This window comes from Corvus moneduloides, chromosome 3 (genome assembly GCF_009650955.1).
Source record: "Corvus moneduloides isolate bCorMon1 chromosome 3, bCorMon1.pri, whole genome shotgun sequence".
NCBI lineage: Eukaryota > Metazoa > Chordata > Aves > Passeriformes > Corvidae > Corvus > Corvus moneduloides.
The window spans coordinates 85,745,760-85,760,223 of NC_045478.1; the positions used below are offsets into that span (position 1 = coordinate 85,745,760).

General features: G+C 41.3%; 1 protein-coding gene and 1 long non-coding RNA gene across 8 annotated transcripts in view; one reads left to right on the forward strand and one right to left on the reverse strand.

Moving 5' to 3' along the window:
• Window positions 1-14,464, reverse strand: part of VIT (vitrin) — a 50,862-nt gene that overhangs the window by 24,489 nt on the left and 11,909 nt on the right. For all 6 annotated transcript variants that reach the window (XM_032102574.1, XM_032102576.1, XM_032102575.1 and 3 more), the window contains exons 2-6: window positions 12,238-12,307; window positions 10,437-10,502; window positions 9,308-9,464; window positions 7,288-7,421; window positions 3,061-3,138 (exon numbers count right to left, since the gene is read on the reverse strand). In XM_032102574.1, coding sequence (XP_031958465.1) covers window positions 3,061-3,138; window positions 7,288-7,421; window positions 9,308-9,464; window positions 10,437-10,502; window positions 12,238-12,268 — 466 coding nt within the window. In that variant the 5' untranslated portion in view covers window positions 12,269-12,307. The remainder of the gene's footprint in view (window positions 1-3,060; window positions 3,139-7,287; window positions 7,422-9,307; window positions 9,465-10,436; window positions 10,503-12,237; window positions 12,308-14,464) is intronic.
• Window positions 12,396-14,464, forward strand: part of LOC116441058 — a 29,603-nt gene continuing 27,534 nt past the window's right edge. For both annotated transcript variants that reach the window (XR_004238864.1, XR_004238865.1), the window contains exon 1: window positions 12,396-12,698. This is a non-coding gene — a long non-coding RNA (uncharacterized LOC116441058). The remainder of the gene's footprint in view (window positions 12,699-14,464) is intronic.

Consider the following 14,464-nt stretch of genomic DNA (forward strand, 5'->3'; position numbering starts at 1 on the left):
TGAGAAAAAGCGACAACTAGAGAGTAGTCACCCCCTATCTTTTGTGCCAAATTTAGGCATGGAGTTTGCCACTAGTAAGCCAATACTCATAAGATTTAGTGCATTGTATTTTTTCCTCTGAGTAGTAGCATGTTCTGAGAACCAGGGTCATGATGTGTGTACGTTGTTTGGGAAATACTAGCTAATGTGCAATATTTCAGTCACTAATTCATTTTCAGATGTATTTCTTTCTTGCCTGATATTTTGAGATCATTATGGGGCCAAGTCCTGAATGCCATAGACTGGCTTAGAAGGAAAAGGGAGATTTTTTGGTTCTTTTTTTATTTCTAAGACCCAGAGATATCAACATACTTGGAATACTTATTACTTATATTATTTACTGCTACCTCACAAAAAAACCTGCTTCTGCTTTTTTATCTGGCTGAGTACTGGATGATTTTCATCTTCCTTTTTTTGGTTTTTTTTTTTTTTTTTATTCTCTACCTCTTTTGGCAGCATTGAACTATTTGAGAATTTACTCCAGTGTCAATGTTTTCCTAAAAATTTGTACTGTTTTTACTAAACGTCTTTTAATTGTTTTGAGCAGCTGTGAAGACCTACAATTTTGGGAAGGCTTTTCTTGCTGTGCCCAGCATTTGAGAAGTGCTGTAACCAGCAGGAACATTTGAAGAAATGTCAGGCACTATGAATCTCTGGCATCTCTGGGATGAGGACTAAAATTGCATCTCTGACAGCTGATCAGGTATGAAGCAGGATTTTTTTGTTAATCTGACAGCAGTGAATGTAATACTCAAAGGACTCAAAGGCCTTTGCCTCCTACAGATAATGGATTTAAGTATCAAAGTGAACAGTGTGGTCTCTGTAATTTAAATTAGAAGAAAAAAGTTGGGTTTTTTTATTTTAAAAAGTAAGTAGGAAATTCTCTTTCACAGGATGGCCCTGGCAGTGTATTACAGAGATTTTTATCTTAAAGACAAGCTGTTTGTAACAGAGAACAGCTGAGATGGCTGAGCTGAGGTGGCAGATCTAAAGAGGCCTGACAGGGCCAAGTAGGGCTTGGGGAAGATAGATTGTGACCATCAGATATCTTTGCTACCTGTGGGACAGGGCTGGGCAAAATCAGACAGTGTCATTGGGTTTGATATAAGAGTTTCTTGCTCCTCTGAAAATCCTGGGCTTTCTCTGCATGAATGCATGTCTTTGTTGTTAGGATCCTGGCATTTTCATTCACATTATTTGATTCAAAAACAAAATGAAGACTTGTGTCTTTGGTTTGCTGCAGGAACAGGCTCCTGGTATTTTGTTTGTGTGACAGAACCCTGACTTGATGATGCTCCCCATTTCTACACTGATTCTTACATTATGTGGCTTTTAGCACTGGTGGAAGACATTATTGCTTACAGCCTGCTGAGCTCAATCCTGGCTGTGATCGTCTCTGGTCTGCTGTGAAATGTTTGGGCTCATATTTTAAGTGTGGCTACACTTGGGAATGATGAGTTGTGATTTTAGTAAACATTTCTCAGAAAAAGTCAAGATTCCTAAGGTATTGCCCTCCCTTCTAGCACTGCATAATATTTGGGTCAAGTAATTTCTGCATGTGTAGTCAAGAAATACAGAAGTCTGTACCTATTTGATTGTAAATTCAAAGGTATTACAAACTAAAGGCATACAATTGAGCGACGCATATTCAGTCCGAACAACCACAGCTTTGAGATTTAAATTTGCCTTTGTTCAAGAGAAAATATAAAGACAGAGGGCACTGAAGCTGGTGAAGGGGTTGGAGCACACGTCTTAGGAAGAGCAGCTGAAGGAACTGAGGTGTTTTATCCTAGGGAAAACCCCTAAGGCTCAGAGGGGACTTAATGGCTCTCTACAAGTATCTGAAAGGAGTTTGTAGTGAGGTGGGGGTCAGTCAAGAGGAAATGGCCTCCAAGGAAATTGCTCCAAGGGAGGTTTAGATTGGATATTAGGGAGAATTTCTTCATGGAAAGTGTTGTCAAGCATTGGAACAGGCTGTCCAGGGAAGTGATGGTGTTACCATCCCTGGGAATATTTGAGAGACATGTAGATGTGGCACTTAAGGACATGGTTATGATGGACTTGGCAGTGCTGGATTGTACATAATGACCTTTTCTGACCTCAATGGTTCTATGATTCTGTGATGAAAGGGGTCTGTACTTTTCTTGAAGGACCCAACAGTAATGTACAGGAGAAGAGTAGTCTCCAAGTAACCTCTCTGTGGCCTTGAATGAATGCACCCAATGCCAGGCATTTGAGTTCATGGAGAAGATACAACACATTTCCTTATACCACAGCTCACAGTGGATATGCTCAGGAAGGCTCAGGCTCAGCAATCAGCAAAAGGACTGTGTAAGGGAAGTGCACTGTAGTATGGGACATTGATTTTCTTTTTGTTTGCACCCCCAGGGAAAAGTCTGAACCTTACAGAGCTGTAACACTGAGCAAAACCAAGTGTCATTTCAGCAAAAATGCAATCCATGTGCACTTGAATATCAACTACCCACCAGCGTGAAACTTGATCAAAGACCTCTGAAAACAACTAAATTATTTAAACTGAGTCTTATAGAGTAGGATGCTGACTAAAATGATTACCAGAGTAGTTCTTTATTGTGGCATTCTTAGTTAAGCTGCTGTGCATTACCATCCCTGTCATTTGTATTATATTACTATTTAATATTATACTCTCAGCACTGAATATCCCAAGAGATAACATGAATAACATTAGGAGGAAGCCAACAAGATAACCTCAAGTGCTTTCATATAACCAGTACAACATCATATTCAGTAACTGATCTAAAGCAAAGGGGAAACTGTTGGGAAACGGAAGTCTGCAAAACATGGTGTGACCAAAAAATAGAAATTGTCTGAGATGGTTTCCATATGCTTAAGATAAAAAAATACCATAAGTGATTTGGATGACGTACTAGTGGGTGCATGAACATCTGCCTCTGAATAGTTATATCTTTGTATTATACAACTGAGAAGCTACGACAGAGAGTTGTGAATGGATGTAAGGGAAAGTCTGTCATGAGTACTTGCCTGACTTAACTGTTGTACTTTTTGATGAAGAATATTCAAGAGTTGTTGGATATGTCACACCTTTTCTTGGCTTGCCCTCTACAAAAAAAAAAAAAAGTATTAGAAGGCATCACAAAATACTCTTCTTGATAAAATTCTCATCTAACATAGGCATTCAGAATTAGATCCCTCTTCTTTACTGCCCAACTTATTTTCATGAAGATTTCTTTCATCTGATGGCAGAATCTCAAAACCATATCACTAAAAATATCAGTGCCTAAATCCAGCATCATAAAAAAAGAGTTAGAAAACATGAAAACACAGTACTGGGGAGGATTTGCAGAGGTCAGTTAGTTCATTCTTTTGCTCTCAAATGATATTAAGCACAGGGGAACCATTCCTGAAGGACATCTGTATAACTTCTGATTAAACCCACAGCTTCCCTAGGCAGCCTTCTCCAGTGCCTGACTATGCGGTTGACTTGGAAAGCATGTTTGATGTGGGATTCATTTCATCACACACACAGCATTCTTCTCTGACCTCACTTCTGCAAGATGCCGTTTTTGGCAACAGTCTTTTGCAGTAATAACAGTGAGAGAAGGCTGTGCTTGTGTGTGGGAACATATGGTACCTATATTTAGATCTAAAATGAGAGTCCTGACTTGAAACAATGAGGTATGTTTCCCAGTTAAGCTTTAAACCACAAATCTTTTTAGTGCCAGAGCAGATGCTAACTCTGTTGGTACATGTGGCCATGCAATTCCATCTCTTGGGACAGTTTTTGTACTCACATACATCGCTGAATTAAAAGTGTTGCAGAGAAGCCCAGCAGGGAAGACTGCTTTGGCCTCTAGGAGTTGATGGATGTAGGTCTTCCGGACCCTGGTGAGTGTGTCTGCGAGATGCTGTGCTGTGTCATGTATCTGGACCAGCTCTGGTGAGACCTACCTCTGCCTCCTGCAAAACCTGAGTCATGATGACCTCTCCTCTATTCCCTTGGGGGATTCTTTAAGGAGGTATATATGGCACTGAAAGCATGTCAGTTGTCATCCTGTGTGATTAATCCAGGGACCAACAGCACTAAACAGAGTTAATTCCTACAGACTGAGCCACTCCTGGGAACTGGGGGCTGTTTCCCCCATGATGGCACACAAAGAAAGGTGTATGCTAGAGGAACCCTAATGAGCAGAGATGTCCATGGAGCTGGAGAGTCCGTCTTTTGCCCCTTTTCGTGTCTCTATCTCCTTTGTTTTGCTCCTCTCTAAAATTCTAGTTGTCATTACAAAACCATAGATAAAGAGCTTAGAGTTACTAAGGAGTAGTGATGTAAGAAGTTATTCCATTTCTCATTTACAGTGATATAAACTGAGAGCAGCTCCACTAATGTCAACACCGATCCACCAAGGACCAGAGCTGGCAAGTTAGCATGCATGGACAAACTGGAAAGAGCTTCCTTCTCGCCCTCTGGGCTTCTCTCATGGAAGCTGGTGTAAGTGAAGGGCAGCAGGTTTTTATATCTACTAACCCCTGAGCTAAAACTGGGATCAGGAGCCAAGAAGGACTAGGGAGATCTTCTAATTCAGTAGAAAGACAGAAAAGTTACAGGATCACAAATGATTTCTAAATGCTTTCCTTTATCCCCAACAGTGGATGAGTTGTCAGTATTGAGCAGTTGATACATGGATGCAGCAGTAGCTTGATAATCTGATCTTAATTTGGAATATTTCTGTGCTAATCTGATTTCTAATGCAAACCTGAAGCCTGCTTCTGTGAAAATACACCTGCTAGGGTGGGCAGGCTGGATTCTTGGTTTTTTGATCAACAGCAATTTGCATCCCATATGTGACCAAGAGGTAGACTTGTGGCCTGACCTGAATGTGGCCCTGCTCTCTGGGGCAATGGTAATATGTCTTTTTCACTACTGGAAAAAAACTACATCTAGGTTGGAGTTTGCTTAACATACTTGAAAGTGTGTTTTCATGTGGGCTGAAAACACCAGCTTTGGCCATTGAAATACAACGTGGTGGCTGCTGTAGAGCAGTGGTTGCTCAGCCACTCAGTTATCTGTGACTAGCAAACCCAGAAGTTCAGGACTATTTTCTTTACCCACTAGCTGCAAAACTCCCACTAAACTGAATGGAGTCATTCAACTGAGTGTGGAGGCATCTCAGTGCTTGAAAGTGAACACCAAGGTATTTGCATACCTCCTGGTGTGCTGGCTGCTTTAATCCCAGAGGACAGACCTCCTTCTCCACTGCCCCTAAATCATGCCACTTTATTTCCTGGGTCCCCCAAGGATTCCTCTTCTGTGCCCTTTTGTATGCATGTTCATTCACAATTTAAACATCGGTGACAATATCCTAACTAGGAATAAACTGTTGGCACATTCCCAGGGTGCCGTGTTGCATACAGGTCTGGTCTGCTGAAAGAGAATTCAGCTGGAGAATAGGGAACTCAGTTCTAAAGCTCTAAAGCTGTCCTGAAATTAATGCCTTAGGTGATTTTATATTTTTATTGGGGAATGTTTTATGCAACTCTGGCTTTTTATGACTCATAATCACAAAAAATCCATCCCCAGCTCTTCTCTTTCTGAGAAGAAGATCTGTATGCATTCAGCCTCAGGCTGCTAAGTAGCACAACCTTCCTGGGTTTTAGTCTTCTAAATTTCTCTAAAATTCTAAATTTCTCACATTTTCAGTAGGTATAGTGAAAGTTTTCTTCCTATTCACATATAAAATATGATATATATGTTATATGATATACTAAATATACATTTGAGCGAGTTTATAAACTAAGAGTTCTGCTGTCATCAATGAGAGCACTCAGTGTGCATAGAATTAAGTGCATGGGGGACAAATTTCATCACGCCTGCACATACCCAGGTTTCTCATCATCTCCTTTTATATACTCCTTCAACTGTCTCTTGTACCTTCTTTCCTAGTGTCTCATTATTTAAGAATAAAGATTTATTATCATAAATCAAAAATCCCTACCGTTTCATGGAAGAATTTCTACAGTTTTATGGGATAACAACTGAGCAGCTGTTGAGGTAAAAAAAAAAAAAAAAAATCCTATTTCCCATTTATGTACCAGAATTACAATGTGCTTTTTGTTGGAGAAAAAAACTGCAACAAGTACAAGTAGAAATTCAGCTACTTGAGGAAGTTCCCACTCATCCAAAGTAAATCCTTCTCATAATATGGTGTACCCATGGCAGACTACTTTTAAAAAGTGCATCCAAATACGTAAGTGCAAAATCAAGATGACAGTTTGTTTTGGTCAGTTTCTGAGACCTCCTTTGCTGTCCACAAATTTTCACATGAAAAACACATTATTTTTAGTAGATATTCAGTTGCTTGAGCTGTTGATTTTTCCAGGAATGATATAGTTAACTAACACCAATTGGTTGTACCTATCTTAAACCTCCAAAAGTGCAGACCAGCAAGAACTGGTCCAATGTTAGATTTAGAATTTTAATGTAAAGCAAGGTCAAGCAAACCCTCTTTCACACAGAATGAGTGCAAGTGGATTTAAGATAATCTGAAGTTGGGGTAAAGGGGATCTAATCTGCAAAAAAAATTTTTTTAAATCTCTGCATTTTGTTGGTAAATGGAAGTGGGTTACCATATATACTATGGGGAGGAAAAAGGAATGCATTAAATTAAGATGGATTTACCTGCACTGATTAGATATCAAAACTGTTTGGCTAACAGAGAGTTCCTGACGTACTTGGGATGCATCAATCAAATTGCTTAATACAGGGTTAGCATACATACAGTAGGGCTATATGGGGTTTGACATGTCTGAAGCCACTTCAGGAGATGCAAACTCAGATGCAGGCTGAGGATGCTTCAAATGGCCAAAAGGCCTTTCAGGTCCCTCAGCAGCACTGCTTACCAGGGTGGAGAGTAACAAAATTTATACATCAATAGCTGGAGTTAAGGTGCCTTCCAAGACTCGTTCCAGAACAGCCTTTGCTCCTGCAGTGGGCTCAGACCTGCACTGGGCTGAGCTGAGCCCACTGCTGGCAGGATGCATGTCTCTTTGCAGGTTATATGGAAAGCTCAGAACAAGAAGTGTCTCAAATGCGCTATTCCTGCCAAAGCTAGGCAGGGTGGGCCTGTGGTGACTAACAAGGTCTGTAAAATGAGAGGCTGCTTCCACCTCTGCCCATTGCTGCCCAGCAATCAGTGGTTGGGAGCAGGTGGGGAGGGCAGGTGGCTCCAGTGCCCCACCCCAGAATGGTACCTGACACGAGGAAGGACTCCCTCCAGCGTGGCAGTGACAGGGACCGGACACCATTGGAGAAGCTCCCGCGGTAACCAGAGTGCCCGGCGACTTTCTGGACAAGGATCTTCCCACCTGTGTTGTCAATGATACCACTGCAAGGAGGAAATACAGTGTCTCAAGGCAGAAATTCTGCAAAAAACTTCAAAACTTTTCTACAATGCAAGAGGTATGAAGTGTTTCCTTTTACCTTTAAACCAGGTGTAGTGGTGGGGCTGTGATGCTACTACTAAGTCTGCTGCTAAGAAATATTTGTGCTCTTCCCACACAAAGAAGAGCAGTTTGTTGCTAAGAGCTGTCAGGATCTCTTTGCTCTTCCCAGTGATCTACTGGTCTGCTGTTTAAGCTTGACCTAGTTGCACACAAGAAAAAGCCACTGCCTTCGTTAAAATTCCTGCAAGCTTGATTGAATGACTGAAGATACAGGCAGAGGTACTCAGAGGAGGTTTCAGGCCAGCCATGTGACAGAATGTGTTTTCTTTGAGTTTCAGTATGTGTCTTCTGCAAAAACCCAAGGCTGTTCCTGACCTCAGCCTGGAGTAAACTGGACACAATATTGCTGGAAGCTGTAGAAGACCTGGCAGACTCCAGGTGTGGTGCACGTCAAGTGGTGCTTACCACGTGCTGTAACATGTACCTCAAGACAAATGGAAAATCTTCAGTGTATGCAACCTGCTCTGGCATCACTAGAATAGCAGGTCAACCTGGAAGCAACCGTGACTGTAGGGGAGTTGTAGGGCTGGCAGTAATGACCAGGCAGGAAAATAAGTACTGGGCAACAAACAGGGTTGAAGAGCATGTTAGAGGTGTAGTTTTCTCTGATAATTGCGAGAAGCTGCTGTTAAAATAAATGTCTGGAGAAGAAATTCCCTGTCTGTGGAACTGCAACACTTAAGTTAACAAGGCCAAAACCAGCTGGCAAATGAGAAAAACTGAAACCCTCACTGTAACAATACAGCCGGCCAGGCTACAGGGAGATTGCAGTTGCTACCAGTATTTTTTAACGTCCCTTTGGGACTAATTCTGAATGCCAAGACAATTTCCAGTGTGCGCTAGTATCTGACGGAGGAGTTTGCCGTCGGAAAGCCGGTCACCTGGCAGTCATCTCCCCAGCGAGGGCTGAGCGGGCACAGCTGCCAGGAGGTGGCAGCCCTGTGCACACACAGGCACCTCAACCTAAGTGCTGGGCAGTGCAGAGGCAAGGGGTGAAGTCCCAAAGCCTTAACTATCCACCCCACTTTACCCGAGATGCCAGGTATTTCACAGAACTGGAAGCACAGCAGTAGCTCCAATAACTCCGAACTAAGTCAAGCTGTCAATCAGGCTTTATAACTTCTTGCTGCATTTTCAGCTGAATACATCCTGCCTCTGCATCCCGCCTCCGAGTGCGGTGTGTTTTGATAGTGCAGTTATCCTCCATTAGAATTTTATGCACATTTTTGCATGGCTAATAAAACTCTGAAAAACTTGTGCTACAAAATTTATGTTACTCACTTCCTCCTGCAGTGTCCTTTTATGTGGCAGGAGAGCACATTACTCAGTCTTTGATGTCAAGGACAGTTAAATTCAAACCCAGAGAAGCAAACCAATCCCAGAAGTATGAGAGTTATATGTATTCATCACTGGTGATATACCTATTTTTTCTGAAGATTTATTAGTAGTAGCAGCTCCATCTCTTCTTCCACTTGAATAATAATAGTACAATAGTAATTTGTTATGCATGAATGAGAGATCTGGAAATCTCAAGCCATTTCTCCAAAGGTGAGACACTTCTTCAAACACAACTAATTTCTATAGGAATACAGGATTGACAGCACTTTTTAAGAATAGATCCATTCCATCACACATGGTCTTTCTCTCAGGTTTTCTACAGCAGCCTGCAATCAAACCTACAAGGAAGTAAAGAATTTGAAAAGTCGAAAGCACCCTACACCGAGATGACAGTTTTGTCTGAGTGCCTCGCTCATTTCAACTCACTCACCTGTGAATTGCAGCATTACAGACACTGGAAAAAGAAGCATAAATGTCTGTGCCATAAACACGGTATTTTACATCTTGACATCCAGGAGGGCATTTTGCAATGAATTCTGGATTGATTATCTTCCCCGCCTTGACATCACAATCAATCTGGGGTACATCTGTGAATGCAAAATCTTGATAAAGTCAGATTGAATGTTTTCATAGCTGAGTGATCTTGCCATGAAACAGTGAGTAACTGAGTGACAGGGATGCCCTCCTCTTGAGCCTTCATTTCAATAGTTTTGGGATACAAGACATCTGTGTCTTCTGCATCTGCAACATAACACATAATAACCGCTGTACCAAGGGATGTGGCAGTAACTAAGGATGGAATAAGGAAGCCTGTGGATATTTCTGACCTTCAGAATTGTTTGCTTCTCTGAAGGAAATATCTGTTATGACACTTTGCTGGAGAGAGAAAGAAGTATAGTCACCCAGCCTGTGGTTAACACGTGGGAAGGAGGGGGTAGGGATGCTTCCCAAGCCTCCCGCTGTGCTCATGTAGCTCTGTGCCATCTATAATGTCAGGCTGCAGTCACAGCCCATTATCTTGCCCTTAATTTTTAAAACTTTTTGCTGGGTACAATTTACTTTGAACAAGGGGTTTAAGTGTGCATTTACAACCTCGCAGCAGGCTTGTTTGTCAGCTACATGAGCAAAATAATCTGCAGACAGAATGGTCCTGCAGTAGTATAGCTGAAATTTAAACATCCTAGTGCACAGACATGCACCACTTGTCTCACACTAATCAGCTACATATGCTTCGTGTTAAAGCTGGTTCATTTAATGTATTTCTCTCTCTCTCTCTCTCTGTGAAAACATTAGTGCTAGCTTTGATTCTTGTGTGGTACCTAATGACCTATGAAGATACATTTTAGTAGTGAATTACAAAATTTTCCTTTTATATATGTTAAGTGATGCACACTTTACTTAGTGATTTGTTTTCAATAAAAGAATCTTTTAGCTAAAATATGCCATTCACTCCAGACAATTGTGAAGAGTTACCAGAATATAATCTCACTTTGCACCTTTCTTATGCATTATTACATGTCTGCTGTAAAACAGACAAAAATTCTACTGAGACCACTTACATAGCTTAGCCTTTTTTGTCTTCTTTGTGGCTTCCTTGGCTGTGTATGTACATGTAAGAAACACACCTAGAAAAAACAAAGATAGTATCAGGAAAAAGGAGGACTATCAACATCAGCTGCCACAACCTCCTGTGCATGAGATTTCTCAAATTTGAATCAACAGGTTGAAAACCTGAAATAGGAGTTTTTTCAGCCACATCTAGTTTTCTACTTGGTGGTTAACTTTGCAGTCATGATGGCATCTACTGTGGGGAAGTTCTTTGAAGGGGATTAAAGATCAGTTCAGTTCACATATTCATCTGTGGAACTCCCTGTCTAAAGATGCCATGGAGTCCATGTGGTCCAGAAAACCACAAAAGTATTTCCGCAAGCAGTGGGAACTCTTTGTAATTGGTGTGATAGGAATGTTAATGAAACAATGTGCTCTGTGCATAAAGCAGCCGGGAAGCTCGGGAGTGAAAGATTCTTCTTAACAGCCCTTTGGGAAAGTTACCCTGTAATTTTGTATTGCAATGTTTCACTCGCTGGTGGGAGCAGGTGTGGGATACTGGGCAGCATTACAGACTGTATGAGCTTCTAGGGTGGCATGTCCCAGTATCCTGTCACAGCAAGGGCACTCATTTTCTTCAGTAAGCAGGATAATGATTTGAAAAGTGTAGTAGTAAAAGAGACATATGCTGTTACATTAAAAGATACATCCCTACAAATGCATGTAGCTTACTTGTTATGTTCGCTTGCTAAGTGATGATATACAGAACCTCCTTATCCTCTGGGCTTATTTTATAAGCACTGTATTATGGATAATTGATAACTTCATTACAAATATATTGACTTTCCTATTCACCTTTCCCTTCTCTGAGCTTTCAAAGTGAATTGAAACTCTCTATGATGTGATCTAAGATGATCCTTTTGTCATTTCTTAAGCTAATCTTAATAGAATATGCAACAGAATTAATTTCTTTATTTTATGCTCTTCTCCCCCTAGACTGATTGCAGAGTTTATAGAGTTTATCACACCTAGAACTTGCTCAAAAGCAAAAGCAGTCTCACACTGTCTGAAGTGACAGTGCGTAGATGCAGTATTGGGGCCTTTTGTCAGTGGTGCAGTTGTGTAACCAGGGCAAAATTGTAGTTAAAAAAAAAAAGAATGCATGAGTGGAAAATAAAATGCAATATCTCAACTACTTGGAATGTTATACCATAATATAATGTGGAGAAATTAATCTGGTAATTTATGTAGAAAAACTACATAGATTGCTATGAATTTGAACTAAGAACAACTGTCCTGACAGACTTGAGGATAACAGCTAGAGGGAATATTGTCTGGGAATGTCACAACCAGAGTGTTCATGTAAGATGAAATGCAAGTTCTGGAGTTTCTACATGCTCCCAAAAAGTGAGACCCCGACTGCCAGGGGAAAGAAAATAAGACACATTTATAACCTTTTGGTACCATCTTGTTCATGGAAAGAGCAAGAACAGGGAGAATTTAAACACTTGATTTTTCTTTAGAGGGAATCTTCACATTACAGACACTTTTCAGGCCCACCTGATATGGACTGCATGCAACTGGTCATGTACTTAGAGATCTCTGCAAGTAATTAATACTTTTTCTATGCCAAAGTCAGGAAGTTTGTGTAGCCCATTTCTGAAAATCTGTGCCAAGGCTTACACGTGCCACTGAGAGTTTCATCAGCTGTGGAGTCCAAAGGGAAGAGAATAAGTCAGCAGCCACTGGGCATCCAGGACAGGAGAGTACAAACCCATAAACTACTGATTGCAGCACATCAACTATACTTACCAAAGAAGGTTGCAATGACTGTGGCCTTCATGGTGAGTAAAGCAAAATCTGGAAGCGTTGCTAGGGAGCACTGAAAAGGAAAAGAAGAGTACATCAGGCTTCATTTGGAGGTATTGCAGATGAGACAGGAACGGTGGGGAAAGAGGGACTGTGCACTCTTCTTCAACCTTTCACAGTCCTCACATGCTGCATCCTCTTATCACCCTTTGTAGAAGAGCTGATATCCCCAGAGGAGATGGTGTTTGGGCTGTCACACTCCCATGGACTAATTTTTCACCTGTCTCCAAAATTTGTCTTTTGCTCCAGGAAACCAAGAATTCATTCACATACTTACTTCAGAAGCCAGCATCAGGAGAGGGCATGATGGGCACGGACATGCTCTGACATCTATTCAAATCTGTTCACTGCTCTTCTGAGAAATAATCACCTAATCGTATTTTCTGCACATCAAACCACACCAGGTAATCTCATATCATATGGGGAACATAAATAAATCCTTTTACTCCTGACAGATGTTGCATACAGTATTTTGCAATTGTTCCATCTTTTGTGAGCCAAATTACTGGTTTCTTTCCTTTTCTGAGGATGTGTATGTGTATGTACGTACGTGAGAACCTGAGATTAAGAGGATTCTGTTGGAACATCTGGAAAACATTTTTTTCTGGGTCTGCATCCATGACCCCTGCCATCCCTGAAGCTCTTGGCCAGGCTACAAGAATTTAAACTTTGTGGAGATAACCCCTCTCAGCTCCTCTTTGGCATCACCTGCTGCTTTTGTTGTTATTTCATGATGGTTGAAGGAATCCTGTGTTGGGCTCTCATAATTAATCAGTAGGTCACCCCAGAAAGTTAGACTAAGAAGGCAGATACAGGAGAGAAAGAAAATCTGCATTCTGTCTTCCTATAAGATGTTTCCATATTTTTACTTTAATTGCTCCTCTTTTTCAAGCAAGCCACATGCTATGAGGATGACTAAAATAGTAGGCTAACCTAAACTGTGTTTAGCCAGTAATACGTCTATATAATTTATAACTCTTTTCACATAGAGCAGATGCACCTCTGATTTTTGTTTCTGTGCCACAGTTGGAGAATTTCAACTACCAGGACATACTAACAGTGTCACTTCCTAATAGCACAATGTCTTTCCTTGGTGATCTCCCTGAAAAAGTTTTCCTGCTAGGCTGCTAAAGCTGAAAGCAGCAGAGGTTTCTCAGAAGCCATTGAATTGAATCCAGGGGCTATGGAAAGTGGCTCAGCATGGTGACTGTGTCTTTCTGAAAAATGATGGGCAGTGCAGTGGGGGTGACCCCAGGCTGTACAAGCCATAGCAGCAAGAGCAGTTATGTGGTGATATTCTGCTGTCATGGATAGGTTCTATTAAAAAGCATTGCCCATCTTTTGGAACAAAAATCCATTTTAAGCATTTACTGCAGTGTATTTCCACTGTGAAGCTGTTAAAAGAAGTAGCAACAAGATGTAGAAGAGTGGTCAGCGAAACTTAGATGCTTTTCTCTTCTCTTTTATGCTTCAACCCATTAACACAACAGAGGTATCAAACAATTGCTCTCCTTCAAAGGATTTTCACTTTAGGTCAATTGCTGAAAAAGAAGAGGCAGAATAAGAGTTGCAATTCATTTGCAGAACTACCATGCACCATTAAAGATTATACTGACACTGGCTTAGACTTTGCAAAAGGCATCTTAATATGAGCATTCCCAAAATTTGCAGTGAATAAATTCAGCAGCGGCACCTTTATTTAAAGTCAAAGAGATTTGTGTGAATTTGTCCCGACAGTATTTGACTTGGTGCTGAGATATTTTCTTCACCAGTTTAATTAGAGTAGAAGAGGTCTGAGATGGTAAAGCATTCGTGTAAAATCTGGCTTCATGGGTGGGCTGCTGTGTGTTCTGCGGAGAGAGTCCAATACTGCCTAACTTTTCCTGTCTTACAAAATGTGTAACCACCTGTATCACCAGTGCTGCACAAGATTTCCCACTGCCTTCTGAAGGCCGTGCTGCCCCCCAGCCCTGCTGTCCCCAGGGCATGGCCAGCCACTCCTGGAGCCATCCAGGTCTTCTTGGGTGGCAGTACCCTAGGCTTGCCTGCAATTGCATTGCACCGGCATCTCTACCTAGTCTGCTGGTGGGCACTGCTCTTCATGGCAACAGAAAGTGGGCTTTTGTTCCTAAATTATTATTAATTTACTGCAGAAAGAAGCCAATAAATC